This window comes from Malus domestica, chromosome 17 (assembly GCF_042453785.1).
Source record: "Malus domestica chromosome 17, GDT2T_hap1".
In the NCBI taxonomy this organism is placed as follows: domain Eukaryota; kingdom Viridiplantae; phylum Streptophyta; class Magnoliopsida; order Rosales; family Rosaceae; genus Malus; species Malus domestica.
The window spans coordinates 2,826,250-2,843,920 of record NC_091677.1 but is presented as its reverse complement, the minus strand read 5'-3'; the positions used below and the strand labels follow the sequence as shown (position 1 = coordinate 2,843,920).

Sequence of the window (17,671 nt, the reverse complement as noted above, 5' to 3'; positions counted from 1 at the left end):
AGGACAAAGGAAAGGACAGGGAGAACTCATGATATGAGATACTCTTGCTTTCTACCCTGGTGATATGAGATACTTTTGCTTTGGAGTCATTGGCTTGCAGAGGTACCCCAAGGAATAAGGAACATTGAATGACTCGAGAGGCTTCGTTGGGAAAGCATTTTTTGGAGATGAAGAAAGGCTCTGTATGTCTGCCTTGCTATGGAAGGCGAAGGTAGACAATTATAGGAAGTTCTTTGATACCTGTAGAGGTACTATTCTTTCACTCGTGTCGGCAACCAATGCGTGATTGATCTATATGGCTTCACGTGCTTTCTTCTTTATCAGAAATCTTCGACAAATTGTCCGTAATTTCCGTCAAGATGAGTGTGCATGTGATAGGTGTCGACACGGCTGAAAAAGACTGGCGCCTCTTCGATAACTGGGATCAGCGATTCAACAAATTACCCGTGATTTCCGCAAAGCTGAGTTTGCGTGCGATGGGTGCTGACGTGGCTGAAAAAGACTGGCGCCTCTTCGATATCTGGGATCGGCGCTTCGACAAATTGCCCGTGATTTTCGCAAAGCTGAGTTTGCGTGTGACGGGTGCCGATGCGTCTGGAAAAGCAAGATGCTTCTCCGATTTCTGAGCTTGCCTCTTCGATTTTTGAATGGCCTCTTCGAATTCTGAGCTCGCCTCTTCGATCTCTGAAATCCCGTCGAGTGCTGATTTTTTATAGAGGCACGTTGTTCGTTTCAAAGCACACTTGAATTTTACTTATGAAAACTCCCTTCTTGCTCTTCTAAGATCTTGATTCGTCCGACCTCTTCTTTCTTCAACACTTTGAAAATGTCAGGACCCTCCGATCGTCGTTTTGACTTGAATCTTGGTGAAGAGGCAGTCCCGCCTTCTCCAGACAACATATGGCGCCCATCCTTCATATCCCCTACTGGTCCTCTTACCGTTGGGGATTCGGTGATGAAGAATGATATGACTGCTGCGGTGGTGGCCCGTACCTTGTCACCCCCAAAGATAACAGACTACTTTCCAGGCGGTCTGATGAGTTGGCTGTTAAGGAGTCTCTGGCTCTTAGTGTGCAGTGTGCGGGTTCTGTGTCCAACATGGCCCAACGCCTATTTGCTCGAACCCGTCAAGTTGAATCGTTGGCGGCTGAAGTGATGAGTCTCAAACAGGAGATTAGGGGGCTCAAGCATGAGAATAAACAGTTGCACAAGCTCGCACACAACTATGCCACAAACATGAAGAGGAAAATTGACCAGATGCAGGAATCTGATGGTCAGATTTTACTTGATCATCGGAGGTTTGTGGGTTTGTTCCAACAACATTTGCCTTTGTCTTCTGGGGCTGTACCGCGTAGTGAAGCTCCGAATGATCAACCTTTGGCTCCTCTTCTTCCTGGAGTTCCGCCGAGTGGTGAGGCTTCAAACAGTCAACCTCCAGCGCCTCTCATTTATAGAGCTCTGCCGAGTGGTGAGGCGGCACCTGATCGTCCTTGAAGATCCCCTCTTGTAAATTTGATTTGATTTGATTTTTTTTTTTTTAAGGTATGTATAATGCAAATTTATGCAAAATTTCCAGAAAAATAAATAAAATGGACTTTATTTCTCTCAATGCAATTTTTTTTTTGCTATATATATATATCTATATATATTATTTCTTTTTCTTTTGACGCTGTACAACCATCCCTTTTTTTTTTCTTTTGTTTTTTTTCTCTTTTTTCTTTTGTCACATGGTGCCAGACGCACCAAAGATCAATTTTTTTTTTAATTTATTATATATATATATATTTTTTTTTTAATTATTATTATATATATATATATTTTGCCTTTAATTATGGTGCCAGATGCACCATTCTCCTTTTTTCACGTGGTGCCAGATGCACCACCACTTTTTTTTTTTTTTTTTTTTTTCTGTATAAATTTGGGTGATGGGTAGAGGAACTTCTGCAGGGAGCGGAGCTCGAGTTTGAGGAAGAGCTTCTCGGCCGGCTAGTCGTTTGACAACGGTCTTTGAAGTTGTTGGCAGCTGCGAGGCAAGAGACGGAGGAGGTCTTTGGATGTGGATTGTCAAACTTCGGTTTTGTCAATCTCATTCAAAGACCGCGGCCATGGCGGAGCAAGGAGGAGAGGATGGGGAGCTGGAGAGGGCTTCGGAGCACCGGTGCTTCAGCCATGGTGGGCACGAGGTCGAGCTTGCTGCTGCGATCGGGGGAGGTGTTGACGGGGGAGGTGCAGTTGCTGCAGCCAGTGGAAGCCTCGAAACAACGACGGGCAGCAGCCGCAGCGATCTGACAACGAGTAGTAAGGAGACGAAGGCAGCTAGCAATACATATCAGGGATGGAGAAAGGGAGCCGGAGGTGTGGAGTTCGTGGCTGATCATCCTTGCTGGGCAGAAGGAAAGGTCTTGCAGAGGAGGACGAGGACGAGGAGAAAAGGTGCATCCAAGAATATTAAATCAATCACACCCCTATTCGGTGCATCCTCCATTGTTTTCTGCAGAAATCGACAGCCGCGCTGCTGCTTGGCCAAAACAGCGATATTTCCGAGCAAATCAGCTGACAACAAGCCTAAATCCCCACCTCCGCCTTTCTGTGAGTTCAGTCAACTCTGCAATGACTCACCGCCGCAAAAAGGCATCGATTTCCGCCGCTAAATCCTTGATCACTTGATGGGTAGTTCAGTGTCGGCCCATTATTGTAATCATCGCCGTTAATGCATGAAATCCGCGGCTGCTGGCGGCCGAACGCTGACACATTTAGGCGAGAAAAGGCAGCCGTTTCCAAGAAAACGCGAAAACTCTGCCTCGACGGCTATGAAATTCTTCCGGCGACCGTTGGATCTTCGCCAGGTGTCTCTTGGCCTCTCCCTATCTCGGGTTTCTGAAAACGTTGATATTTGGTGCCTCAAAATGTTGATATGAGGCGGTCGTAGATCTGCTCACCGCTGAATGCAACGAGAGTGATGCCGAGGCCAGGAGTGGCGTGGTGGAGCTGATTGGAAAGCACGGGGTGCTTCATCTACTCGTCCCTCATCCTAAAGAAATCCCATGTCTTCCCCAGCGTCTTCTTACATGCTTTACGTATCCATGGTGCAGCATCAGAAACAAGATGTACTCGAATAAACTCTGTTCCTCGCTGATCCAGCAACATAACACGAAATTCTTCACCTGCTTTACGTATCCATCCACTGGATTCAGTTGGTCGGGGGCCTCAGATCCAAGTCCACCTTGTAGATATAATAGGTATGGCAATTGTTGTTCTTCTTTACTAACTGAAACAACTTCGTGAGCGAAGACTGAGATCTTAGGCGAAACGGTACGATCGACGGAGTAGTCGAGAGGCACAGTGAGTCGGTGGTCTCGAAGTCGGAGCTCCGGCACCGAAAACCATTTCTCGACAGCGTGGTCTGGCGATGATACGGCGGACGCGACGGTCTGTACAGACATGGCTGTTACCATACGGAGTGAGCTCCGGCTATAACGGAAGCAGTGAAACTTGGCGATGTGAAATAATGGAAACATGTGAAGAGAGAAGAAGAAGATTTGTTTGGATCTGGAGATTTGCTTGGATCTGGAGATCGCCGCGAGGAGATCTGGAGATTTACTTGGATCTGGAGATCTGGAGATTTTCTTTTAAAGAGGACGATGAACTCGGACCCGTCATTTGATCGTGTGCCATCAGACTTCTGGCGACCTGCCCTGTCGCCGCTTTTTTATCGTGCCGATAGTCTCATGATTCCTCTTCTTGAGCTCGTTGACGTAGAAATGGTCGGGCTGGGCGAGGTTTTTTGAGCTGCCACCGCCGCTGGGCTTCGATCAAGGAGGCGGGGCAAGAGCCGAAGCTGCCGTTGTTGATCCGGGCGACGTTCGGGTCGTGGTGGGAGAATTCGGCGGCGATTTCGGCGGCAGTGATGAAATTTGGGGAAAGTTTGGGTTTTTTTTTTTTTTGAGATGTGGGTTTTGGTGTTGCCGTTGATCTGGTGGTCCGGCGAGAAGGCCATTTGAGAATCAATTTGTCTCAAATACTCGGCCTCAGAGAAACTTCAAAACGCTCCGTATTGTGTTTTGGTCCTTTTTTTTTTTTTGGGTCTGCTGCCTTTCTGGAACTTTGAGGATTGAAGTGGTGGAATGGAGGCCATCGCCAAAGCCCAATGTACAAGAGTTTATGTCCCGGGCCTTGAGGTCCACCTGCTAGTCTTGATTTTTTTTTTTTTTAAACAAAATAAATTTGTAATGAAATTGACCCTCATCAATGAAACTTTAATCAAACCTTTTTTTTTTTTTTTTTTTTTGAAGAACATATATATATATATATATATATATATATATATATATACACACACATTACAAAGAACTATATATTGTTACCTTTGTAATAAAATTGACTTTCTTTAATAAAACATTTATTTATATTTTGATGTGACTGAACTCGAAATTTTGAATATTCAAGCTGCCTACGTACCTCTCCAAAGAAGAGATCAAGTCGTAACGTAGTTCAAAATACATTTTTTTTTTCTTGGTATTTTCTTTTGGTGCCGTTTGCAGTTTCAACTCGTGCAGGCAAGGAGAATTTTGTGCCGTTTGCAATTTCAACTCGTGCAGGCAAGGAGCATGTTATGTCGCCTTTTAAACTTGTGCAAACCAGGAGTATTGATGTTGCCCTTTATGCTCGTGCAGACCAGGAGCGTTGGTTCGTGCAGTTTAGGCTCGTGCGAACAAAGAGCTTTGGTGTTGCCTTTTATGCTCGTGCAGACCGGGAGCGTTGTGCCATGCAGTTTAGGCTCGTGCAGGCGAGGAGCTTTGTGTCCTACAGTTTAGGCTCGTGCGGACAAAGAGCTTTGGTTCGTGCAGTTTAGGCTCATGCGAACAAGGAGCATTGTGCCATGCAGTTTAGGCTCATGCGACCAAGGAGCATTGGTTCGTCAAGCGATCTGAGAGAGTCGTTCCTCGCAATCTTCATAGCAAGGAGCCTTGACTGAGTAGTTGAAGAAGTCTTCAGGAAAGAAATCACGCATCATGATGGGGATGGACGATCTATGTGTCGAAATTTCCTCATCTTCAACACGTTCACGTTGCTTTGAAGGTTGACAAGAGCTGTTTTGCCCCCTTTCCGATTGGCAGACATGTGGAGGAGACGTATGCTTCTTGTGCAATTTCTTAGGAGTGACTTGAGTCCATACTTTAACTTCGCTTGGCTTGGAGCATGCCCCCAGCGGTTGAGGTGAAAACTTTGAGTCGGAAGAGCCAGAAGTGAAGGTGGTATAGTTTGACTCCACCACATCGTCAAGATCTAGCTCGATGATTCCTTTCTGAGCCAGCTTCATGATGAGATCTTTCAGCACGAAACATTTTTCTGTCGGATGATTGATGAAACGGTGGAATTTACAGTACCTTGGACTGTCAGTGCGATTCATCTCTTCTGGCCGTTTACACTCAGGCAAACCAATCACCTTCTTTTCCAGCAAGTCTTCTAACATGGCAACCACATCAGAGTCGGGGAATGGATAAGTCATCTCCTCAAGCTCCTTCAAGGTCCGTCTACGCATCTCTTGATCACGAAAAGCTTCGGTTTGAATCGCCTTGCCTCGTGTAGGGATTTTGACGGGAACTGTGTTGACCGTCATTGCTTCCTTGGTGGGTTTCCACGCAGTCTTCTCCAACTTTGGCCCAAGAACTTTGTCGTTCTTGTAGTCGGCGATCGGTTCTTTCTTCCCATGATGGGCGATGCTCAACTCCATGTCATGGGCGCGAGTGGCCAATTCCTCGAAAGTCCGTGGTTTAATGCCTTGAAGGATGTATTGCAAACCCCATTGCATGCCTTGGATGCACATCTCGATTGAAGAGGTTTCCGAGAGCCTGTCTTTACAGTCGAGGCTTAGAGTGCGCCATCTGTTGATGTAGTCAATGACTGGCTCGTCCTTCCACTGCTTTGTGCTCGTTAGCTCTAGCATGCTCACAGTGCAACGGGTGCTGTAGAAGCGGTTGAGGAATTCCCGCTCTAATTGCTCCCAGCTGTTGATGGACTCAGGCTCTAGGTCTGTGTACCACTCAAAGGCGTTTCCTTTCAGCAAGCGCACAAACTGCTTGGCGAGGTAATCCCCTTCGGTCCCTGCGTTGTTGCAAGTTTCAACAAAGTGGGCAACGTGCTGTTTCGGGTTTCCTTTTCCATCGAACTGCATGAACTTTGGTGGTTGATAACCCCTTGGCATCTTCAGGGCATCAATCTTCTTGGAGTAGGGCTTCGAGTAGAACAAGGAGGTATGTGAGCTCCCTTCGTACTGTGCCTTGATGGTGTTGGTGATCATCTCCTGCAGCTGCTGGATAGAAAGAGATCCCATGAGTGCCGCTACTTGGTCTGGTTTCGGCTTCCCATCGATTTTCTTCACCGGAGGTTCTTCGTCTCCGCTAGCTCCTCCCTTTAGTGGATCATCCTCTGGGTCGGGTTTCTCGTTGTCCTGCGCCTCCAGTCGGTTGACTAATGCTGCGATTTGCAAGTCTTTTTCTTCCACAATCTGTGTTAGCCTTGCAATCGCTTCATTCATTTGAGCCAGTTGTTCTTCAACGGAGGTAACGCCGATAGTCATGACTTGTGCGACCAATAGACGTGACTTTCCTTTAGACATCCAGGATGCTGATGAAGAACGTCGTTGGCTGGTTTGGGATGTCATCTTGTGTGCCTCAGCATCATGCTTCGGTGCCCCCAGCGAGGTCAAGTTGATGACAGACTCACACCTTGGATGCTCCCCTTGCTCTTTTAGCGGCACCAGTTTTGAAGTGGCATGTTGAGGAGCGGTTGTGGCGCCAATGGATTGTCCGTTTGCGGCAGAAGTGCTTAGGATCCTTCCCTCAGTGGTTGCGAGAACGGCTTGTCCCTTGCTTGATGCCATTGACTTTGAGGTGTGCTTGGATTCCTTGAACGGAGAAAGAGATGAGAGGTAGAGATGGTCCCACTGGGCGTGCCAATTTGTGAACACGGAAAATTCCTGAAACGAAAAAGACAAGAACAACGCGCATAAACAAATATTTGTGTTTGATGATTTTGGGTTACAATCTCTCTCTAATTTGATCCTCTGATTCGATCTCTGAAAGGTGTTGATTTGTGGATGTTTGATTGATCCAAAGGGTCGTTGGGCTTGATCTAAGGATGAACGTTCTTCAAGGGTCGTGGACTTGATCTTGAAGGTGGATTTGAGCGGATCTTCAAAGGGGCTTTTGGGCTTGATCTTTGAAGAACAATGATGAACGGATCTCCAAGGGCTTTTGGGCTTGATCTTGAAGAACAGTGATGAACGAATCTTCAAGGGTCGTCGGGGCTTGATCTTGAAAGAGCGATGAACGAAGAACGAATAACACTTTCTTCAAGGGCCGTCGGGGCTTGATCTTGAATTGGTGGATGATTGTTGATCCAAAGGACCGTTGGGGCTTGATCTTAGGATGAACGAAGAACGAAGAACACTTTCTTCAAGGGCCGTCGGGGCTTGATCTTGAATTGGTGGATGATTGTTGATCCAAGGGGCCGTTGGGGCTTGATCTTAGGATGAACGAAGAACGAAGAACGAAGAACACTTTCTTCAAGGGCCGTCGGGGCTTGATCTTGAATTGGTGGATGATTGTTGATCCAAAGGGCCGTTGGGGCTTGATCTTGGAAGAACGATGAACGAAGAACGAAGAAGGCTTTCTTGATTCTTCGGGAACCTGGATGCTTGAGAGCTTCGGAGTTTCAGAGCTTCAGAGCTTCAAGAATTTTGCCTAATGATTTTGGTTCCTCAAATGAATGAAATGGGCTTGTATTTATAGAATTTTCCAAGGCCTAATTTTGAATATAATATCCCAGATGAACTAAGTTGTTTCTGCCAGGTGTTGACACGTGTCCTATTTGATGACTTTTCCAACTCATTTCAATTTTCGTTGAGTCGCACGCTACGTGTAGAATTTATGTAATACATGAGCGTTGACACTTTAATTTATCGGTCAACATTTATTTACCGAAATTTCGATGTCTACAATGTATTACACTAAATATTTTATAAGTGTAAAGAAACCCGCACAAAACAGTCGAATAATCATCGAAAAACTTTCACATGTATATTTTCTACGAATAATCCCTGGACCCGTAAGCCCCAGTGTGCATCTACCATGTGATAGTTGAAATTGAATACATACTATAGTAGTACTAATTAATAATTTATCCCATTCAATACACATGCAGTAAGCAGTACACTCTAGAAAGGCCGAAGGAAGAATAACCATGTATTTTCCTCCCTGTCTTTCTTCCTTATTACATACAATGCTTAAATATTCTTCCTTATTACATACAATGCTTAAATATTACCTTATTAAACACCTTGCCAAACGACCTTAAATTAACTCTAAAAAAGATGATAGAATTAAGAAACGAGGGGTTTACTTAAATTCAAGGGCATTTGGTTCTGATGCCATGGATGACAATATCGGTGTATCACTGGCCGCATTTTTCCTCGTTGCCGAATGTTCCCGGAGGAACGCAGCGGCAGCGGTCGCAGCATGCCGTGCAAGCTCTCATGCACGGCCTCTTCCTTGAATGCTGCATGCACCTCTTCTCACACAATGGGACGCAATCTGACCACCAAAGTGTAATAAAACAAGTTTAATCACAAACTAACCAAGTACATTTAGGGTTTTTAATTCCGATATAGCTAGCACACGAGTTACGTTTTAGTCCGTGAACTTGTTCACATGCGACGTTCTTAAGTTATACGTGAACTTAAATAGAGTCCACAAACTAAAATATAACTCCTGGACGAGTTCGCGGGACTATAGAACCAGTTAGGCAAAACATTTTGTAATTAGTACAAAATTAAGGATTTAGATTAGTAAAGAAAACAAATTTTAGTTCCCTGTATGGTAGTGAGAAAAATATTTACCTGATTTGGACCTGACCGGGGGAAGTGGTGGGTAAGTGGGTGGCATCACTGGGGGACTGACAGGAGTTGGTGGCTTCACTGGGGGGCTGACAGGAGATGGAGGTTTGGTATATAGTGGAGATGGTGGCTTGGCTAGTGGTGGACACGGTGGCTTGGCAAGGGGTGGACTGGGTGCCTTGACCAGAGGTTGTGGCGCTGGTGCATTGCCATAAGTAGACTGAAAATAAAGAATTTCGCAACATTGAAGGTCAAAATTTCTAGCAATAATTGAAATTTTTGTTTAGAGTATATAATTAAAAGTACCTTAATCGCGAGTTCCTCATGATCATCAAGTGATGAAGCCTACAAAAACAAGGATATCAAATCACTTTAGACACGCCAAAATATATTGGAAATTAAACTGAAAAAAAATCAATAATACTAATTAATGAGGGAAAAAAAAAATGCTAGGGTTTGGAGGGATGTAGATAATTACCCTAGCAGTGAAAAGGAGAACAGTTGCAAAGAGAAGGAGCACGGTTTTGGAAGCCATTGTTAAACAGCTGGAAAGGTCAAGAGCTGAGAAGAAAGTACTGACTACTGCGATAGTGATGATTTTACGAGAAGCAGGGAGGTGGTATAAATAGTTTTGAAAGGTTGGGCTGGTCAACTGCAGAGGCAGAAGAAAAACTTACCTACACCAATTAAGTCATTTCATCAATATGTCAACGCAATAACATGTTTAAAAATTAAACACATAAAATTATATTATTAGTTTAATGTTAAAGTTGTGTTATCTGATTAAAATAAGTCTCTCATACTAAGAGAGGAGATAACAACATCACTGAAAAGGTTTATATCTGAAATATATTACACACAGTTTTGCGTTAGAGTGACTCCACTCCTCCCAATCACCCTTATAATTGCGTGATTCAATCTCCCTACCCCAAAAAAAACTGCTCCAGCCCACCTAAATCAATCGAGCTATTCAGTGGGCACAACCCTCCAGACCAAGCTATCGGGCCATTCTTCCCGCCTGTCCTGAGTGGATCCGACATTAGCCACGTTATTGTTTTTTTTTTTTTTTTTTTTGACGTCTGACGCGTGGTGGGGGGAGAATGAGCCGAGCAAAAAGTGGTGAAAGGACTCACGCTACAGGCCCACTTAGCTTCTGTTCATGTGGGCCGTTGGATTTCTTAGATACAACGGTCCACATTAATCTGTTTTTTTTTTTTAATTTAGAAAAAAAAATTAAAAATGTGAAAAAATGTTGAGCCCACGTGGCACAACCTGGGTTGTTGGATTGCAAAAAAAAAAGTAATCCAATGATCTATATTTTTCATTTAAAAATTATAAAAGAATCTGGAAAAAAATTAAATTAAGAGAATTTGAAATTAGATATAATATTATTTTTTATTAATTAAAAAAAATTAATAATTAAAAAAATTAATTTTTAATGCCAATTGTTTGGGTACTTTATTACATAGTAAAAATACACTCGGACAATTACTGTTCATTGAGGCAATAATTGCCAATTATCGGACAATTATCACCTTAAAGAGTGGAGTTGAACTTAATAGTTTGGAACTCAGCCTCAGTTGCGTATACTTGGTGTAAGTAAATCGCTTCGACATTGAAGGAGGACATGCTATGTATGTATATGTATTTCAAACTCATTACATACTGTTATTTCAAAAATAAAAATAATAAAATACGTGGTTGATTTATAATACTATAGCATTAACTTGAAGGAGAGAAATTATCTATGCTATATTTAGATAAAGTGATATGCATTCCAGCTGCTTGATGAATGTGATCATCACAGTTCACAGATACACAAGTTATCGGTTTGCCGCCCCGAAATCTGACCCTTGAGTTCGACCCACCTTCCCCTATAGGAGCAGGGACCTGTCTACTAAACTATTTTCTCATCTCCTCGTATCCCAGTGTCTGTCATCCCAAGTAAATTAATATCCTCCACATGAGGTCTGCACATAAAAAAAAACTTAGAAACAAAAGTTATGGGAACTTTTTACAATGTACGAAGTATGAGGTATTTTAAATGTTTTAATCGTTTCGATTTAATAATATTAAATTATGAGTTAATGGTTAAAAAATGAATGATCTTATCCGCATATTTTTATTGGATTTTTTTAATTTATTTGATTGTATAACTAAAAATTAAGCGGAAGCGGTAGATATTACTACCCTTGAAATTTTTTGTGATATCTTGTACTACAAAACACCATATATTTTTGAAGCTACGTTTCCTCTAGTATATTTCATTAGTTGATCTGATCTGATCGACCTTCCTAGCTTGTTTACTAGGTTCATTTGTGTTTAAATAACATAAACAATCTTAGGTTCTGGGTTTATGCCTTCTCTCCACTTGTTTTTTCAAAGCTCCTTTTTAAGGAAAAAAATATTAGATTTGAACATGTTAGGTTTAATTTAATGAACACAGCTGGTTTTTGAGAAAGACCCAACAAAATTGACTGATCACAGTAGAATTGATTAAACAAAACTAGGAATCATAGATTACAGCTGGTTTCATTTATACCATCTGATGAACACATGTTTCAAGTTTAGGTGTAACTGAGAAATATATTATTACGCTTATGGTATGTTATTTACAATAAAGATCATATGAAAATGATTTACTATTATACATGTGAGGTCTTGAGCAGCGGAATTGGAGACCTATCATATGAATCTAGTTTATTTTAATGACGGAGGCAGAAGCGATACGAGTGGTGACTTCTATTGATAAGGGCTTTGAGGTGGTTTAGATAGAGTCGGACTCCAAATGTCTTGTGGAAATGCTTAAGGGAAAAATTCAACCTGATGTTGTGATTGAAGGAATCTTCCCGGATGTTCAGTGTTTGAAACAATAATTGATCAAGGTCAGTAGCTCCTCCGTAACAAGACAATGCATCTAGTGGCTTCATTTGTTGTGCGGGAATGGGGCTTCGTAATTGGAATAGTCTTGAACTATAATGGTTGTTTTATATTTTGGCTTTCGATTTAAACATTTCCATTCGAATTTGATAAAATTCCTTACTTTTGGAAGGAAAAAAAAAAAGTGTATAGAAGAATGCTTTCTCGCATACAGGTACCAATATATGGTAATTAGGATTTGAGCCTTCAATTAATATTTTATTTGATCAAGTCATATTAGATTAGAAATGTGATTGTGTAAATCTTAACATATCTAGGGACATCTTAGAATATTCCCTAGGATTAGATATTATCCTATTAGAGTTGTAATCTTATTAGGGTAAGGATTTAACATTCTCTACTACTATAAATAAAGGCACAATAGGGTGAGATAATGCACACCTCACAATTACACATCTCTCTTTTCTCTCTCTATGTGCCACACCTCCCTCTCTCTGTCTCCATAATTGTTTAGTAATTATGTCTACAACACTCACAAATTTTTATTCAACACAATTAAAAAAAAGTTGTGCTGTAATACTATAAATGATACTAAAAAATTGGCCAAATTACAATTTTGTCTAGGACTTGGACTGTGTTTCGCGTTTTGCTCCGGCCTTGAGCCTCCGTGCAAGGAAAAATTTTGTCTCATACAATGTTTGATTTGGATTCCAAGTCTCTATATTTAGAATTTGTAAATTTATCTGCATTTTGCATTATCTCTATTATTGTAATTAGAGTAATACTAAGTAGATCAATTTTTTAAAAGAATTTGCAAAGCAAATGTTGTATCACTAATATAAAATAAACACGTTAATTTTAATCACAATTAAATTTAGTTTTCTCTTTTTAAGAAAATGAATTTCCAAACAGACATTTACCCTATTGCAGTTAGGTTTTGTTGTGCATCTTCCTCTTCGTGCGTGTTCCTCAGTTTTTTCCGTCGTATTTCTCCTCCTTCACTGCTGCTTTTTATCCTGTTTGTGATTTCAAACTTGATGTCGTTTATGATTTTAAACATCAATTTGACAACAATATAAAAACCCATCTTCAATTTTCCATCAACACCTCCCGCTACATATTATAATTTCTTTCTCTGAGAAACTGAGACGGCACATTTTGTATAGCTGGGTAGGTTCTGATTGCACAAATGAAGATATCTTCTTTTTCTCTTCAATTTTTAGTTATCTATATGAATTGATCTTTCAAACTTAAATGCCATTTCTCTCCATAGCAATAACAACAACCAAGTTTTGTCCCCCTAAGTAGTGTAGGTTGTATGAATCCTAAAAAGTCATTGCGCTTGGTTTTGCTCCAAGTCACTTTCTCTCCACAACACTAGGGAAAAAAAATCTATGAATAAAGGGTAATGCTAGAAAGACTAAATTTGTAGGCTAAATTTTGTAAACTAAATGACATGGAAGTTGATGATTAGATTATGAATGCTAGGGAGACTAAATTTGTACACGAAGTTTTGGAAACTAAGGGACATGGAAGTAGATGATTGATTTATAAAATAACGTTAATAAACGTGCTTATTCATATTGCTGACACATCATTTAGTTTGCAAATTTAGTCTTCCTAGCATTACCCTTAGATTATTACTTAAGCATTGATAAACGTGCTCATTTTCTATTGGTGACACATCATTTTGTTTGCAAAATTTGTCTCTAAATTTATTCTCTCTAGCATTACTTGTGAATAAATAAAGTCCAATAAATTAAAAAAACAAAAACAACGAAGAGTATATATTTAGGGATACTTTGGATGTGGTCCCTAATCCTTAACATTCTTTGACTAAAACCTTAATGGTATTCAAAGTTTGATCAAAGTCCCTTGACTTTGTACACCTTATTATATTACAATTAATATTTATATTTTTATAGTTTTGACATTAATTGTTTGATATTTTATGAGATTTATAATCCTATAAATTTAAAATCCCTCATTATAATACTATTAGAAACGGTTACAATAAAAAAAATTCAAACATTTTGATTGAATAAAAGGATAAAAACTATGTAAAAATAAGAAATAATAAATGGCAAAAGAATGTATCCATAGTGTTAAAAAAATGGTACGTTTTACAGAAAAATTGGTACATTTCACATATAACAAAGTGGTTCAATAATAAAGAAGAATGGGTACATTATAAATAAATTAGGGTGCAAATAAAAAATTAAAAAATTATGAGTACGAATGAATTTTTAAAAAATATAGGCGCTAAAAGAAATTAATACATGGGTACAAAATAAAACTAAAAAGAAAATACTACAAATTTAAAAAAAAATTGCAAATTAAAAGTGGGTACAAACTAAAAATATAAATATATGATACAAAGTTTAGGCATAAAACATAAATATACCATATGTAATTTTTCTATCATTGATTAAATATACAATGTTACATGACGGTGTACACATGGATACAAACACAAATAAAACTTCAAAAAATATGGGCACAAAAAGAAACTAATATATGGGTACAAATTAAAAAATGAAAAGAAAATTGGTACAAACTAAAAATAATAATGTATGATAAAAAAATTTAGCCATAAATATAAATATACTAATTTTAACATTTTTTAACACTAAAGGAATATCTTTAAAAATAAAAATATTTTATTATTCAAATAATTAATGATGTTATTAATACCCAAGGACCTTGATCAAAAATTGAAAATGAATAAAATTTTAATCAATGGAGTATAAAAAAGAAGGATATTAACCTAATTTCTCCATATATTTATATATGAAAGAAAAACTTTAATGGATTTGAAGATTCTTCCAACCATGGGGGAATTTCTATTGAAACACAAAGGAGAGAGTAGCAGTGCGTCCAGAGGAAAAGACGTAAACGCAAAAAGAAAATAAGTGCCCAATGAGATGTTTAAAGTGTCAATGACACTTCTCTAATGTTACTAACAATCTCCTAAATTTGGCAATTAACTATACACGGTATGAGTACGCTACGTACAATATTGGAGAAATTTTGTAGTGTGTAAGGAAATTACATGTCATTATATAAATAGGGGGAAATATTTACTTTTCAAGTGTACCTCTACTCGTGTAATGATATGCGGTGTACCACACCGTTTTCCAAGACAAACTAAAAAATCTCTTACAGTTTTGGGACAACATTAGTGTGGAATATTAGCTTTTGTATTAAGAATTGAAGTGTCTTTCAAAAAGAAAGAAAAACACTTGAAATGATCGCTCAGTCATCCCTGTTAGATCAAAATCCATATAAATTAAGGACTGATAAAAGGCCATTATATTTATTAGTTTTCTTGCCTCCATAAAAAAACAAAAGATCTTGTTTCCATAAAAAAACAAAAGATCTTGTTTATTCAATACATAATTGCATATAGCTCATATTGTATCAATTAAGAAGAGGAAACAAAATGAGTATATTTCAAATTTTCAAGGCACTCGAATCTGCATGGATGAGAGATCCAGTTTCAGCGTAGTGACGGAGACAGTGCATTAATTCACCCACAGTTATGGAGGGGGTGCTATGATCTTAGGAGATCGTGTTGCCAGTGCTACCACACCAGGAGAGAGTGCTATGATCTTAGGAGGTCCTTTTGACACTAAATCAAGCGCCGGAGCGGGTGCTTTCCTCAGATGTTTAAGTGAAGGAGCCAAAACTGCGTCTTCTTTGAAAGGCAAGGAAACCGGAGTATCCTTATCCTCCTCCTGCTCGGATGGTGGTGGTAGTGAAGGCAGTGCCTTCTTCATCCGAGGCGGTGGTGAAGGCAGTCTCTTCTTCTTCGCATGTGGGGCCGGTGTTTTCCACCTCAGATTAGGTTTTGGAGGAGGTGCTTTCGGCACCAGATTAGGTTTTAGAGGAGGTGTTTTCCCCACCAGATTAGGCCTCGGAGTTGGTGCTTTGGTCAGAGGCTTAGGTGAGGGAGCCGGAGGTTCATCGTCCTCTTCCTCCTTTGACGGGGGTGGTGGCGGAGGACGCGGTATCTTCTTTCTTTGACGAGGTGGAGGAGATATCTTCTTCTGAGTTGGTGATGGTGGAGGAGTTGCCTTCTTCTGAGTTGCTGGCGGAGGCGAGGTCTTCACTGGTGAAGACCGTGGAGTACTTGGCGATTTGACGGGAGAGGGTGGTGCCGGTGGGGACTTGAACTGAGGATTACGATTAGGGTTAGGGTTGTTAATTACTGGAACAGGAGGAGTGCACGTGCATTGACGTGTGCTTGGTGGTGGAAGGGTTGCGGTGGTGTTGGGGTTGGGAGCGGGTGCTTTCCTCAGTTGTTTAAGTGAAGGAGCCAAAACTGCGTCATCTTTGAAAGGCAAGGAAACCGAAGTTTCCTCCTCCTGCTCGGATGGTGGTGGTAGTGGAGGCAGTGCCTTCTTCCTCCGAGGTGGTGGCAAAGGCAGTCTCTTCTTCTTCGCATGTGGGGCCGGTGCTTTCTGCCCCAGATTAGGTTTTGGAGGAGGTGCTTTCCCCATCAGATTAGGCCTCGGAGCTGGTGCTTTGATCATAGGTTTAGGTGATGGAGCCGGAGCCTCATCGTCCTCTTCCTCCTTTGACACGGGTGGTGGTGGAGGACGCGGAATCTTCTTTCTCCAACGAGGTGGAGGAGATGTCTTCTTTTGAGTTGGTGATGGTGGAGGAGTTGCTGGCGGAGGCGAGGTCTTCACTGGAGGAGATAGTGGAGTACTTGGCGATTTGATTGGAGAGGGTGGTGCCGGCGGGGCCTTGAATTGAGGATTACGATTCGGGTTAGGGTTGTTAATTACTGGAATTGGAGGAGTGCACGTGCATTGATGTGTGCTTGGTGGTGGAGGGGTTGCGGTGGTGTTGGGGTTGGATTCGGTGTTGGTGCTGGGAGGACTGGAACTCTTTGGGTCGACAGACGGAATCAATGGAATGACTGGTGGTACTGGAGTGAACGGTGTAATAGGAAGCCCGTTAACATCACTGTCGCCCTTGCTCCGAGGCGGAGGGGTCTTGACTGGGGGCACAAGAGTAGGTGCCTTTTTGGGAGCGGGTGTGGGTGCACGACTCGGCGCAGCTACTGGAGGCGGTGGAAGCGGTGGAGGCGATGGAGGCTGTGCTGTTGGTGATGGTGGCGGCGGTGGAGGTTGTGCTTTTGGTGATGGTGGCGGCGGTGGAGGTTGTGCTTTTGGTGACGGCGGTGGTGGAGACGGTGTTGGCGGTTTCTGGTGCCAATGTGGAGGTGGATCATCATCCCAACCAAAGTCGATCCATGGAAATAGCTGGATCATGAGTTTAATTGGTTACCAGCTTATAACATGATTGTTGATTACTACATATTAGTTCTTTTGGAAATCAATTAAACTTAAAATTTTCATTTAACAATTGCCTTAAATACATCATACGTACCCAGTCAATGATTTTGGCGTCTTTCTCTTGATAACCTTGAGCTTGAGATGAAACCTATAATTAAAGGAGAATATATAAATATATGTAAACTCTCAGCAAAAATAAAAATAAAAAATCATATTATATAGATTTATATGAAGATGATCACCCTTGTAGTAACTAAGAGAATAGTGGCAAACAAGAGCGTAGATTTGAAAGCCATAGTATATTAGTATAATGTATTATGATATCAGCTGGGTGTATATATACAACAAGGCAAGAGCAGAGGAAGTCGAAGATATGATTGACAAATGAATAATGCTAACGAGACCAAATTTTTTAATTAAATTTGCAAACCAAATAACGTGTCACTAATAGAAAATAAACACGTTAATTAATCAACACTTGAGTAATACTCTAACCATTAACTACCACATCATTTGATTTACAAAATATAGTTTAAAATTTGGTTTCACTAGCATTACTTTGATGAATATTCTTCTAGCAGCTAGCAGA

The 17,671-nt window shown here is 40.8% G+C and overlaps 2 protein-coding genes across 2 annotated transcripts; both read right to left on the bottom strand.

Annotated features, from left to right (window-relative positions):
* Nucleotides 1-8,164: 8,164 nt before the first annotated feature.
* LOC103416979 (gibberellin-regulated protein 14-like) lies at nt 8,165-9,490 on the bottom strand. The gene is made up of 4 exons (XM_008355187.3): nt 9,375-9,490; nt 9,203-9,241; nt 8,900-9,116; nt 8,165-8,594 (listed from the first exon to the last, which is right to left on the bottom strand). The coding sequence occupies exons 1-4, from the start codon at nt 9,429-9,431 to the stop codon at nt 8,455-8,457; spliced, it is 453 nt and encodes a 150-aa protein (XP_008353409.3). The 5' UTR covers nt 9,432-9,490; the 3' UTR covers nt 8,165-8,454.
* A 5,575-nt stretch (nt 9,491-15,065) lies between these two features.
* Nucleotides 15,066-17,418, bottom strand: LOC114822775 (proline-rich extensin-like protein EPR1). The gene is made up of 3 exons (XM_029097915.2): nt 17,325-17,418; nt 17,177-17,230; nt 15,066-17,049 (listed from the first exon to the last, which is right to left on the bottom strand). The coding sequence occupies exons 1-3, from the start codon at nt 17,376-17,378 to the stop codon at nt 15,316-15,318; spliced, it is 1,842 nt and encodes a 613-aa protein (XP_028953748.2). The 5' UTR covers nt 17,379-17,418; the 3' UTR covers nt 15,066-15,315.
* Nucleotides 17,419-17,671: the final 253 nt, after the last annotated feature.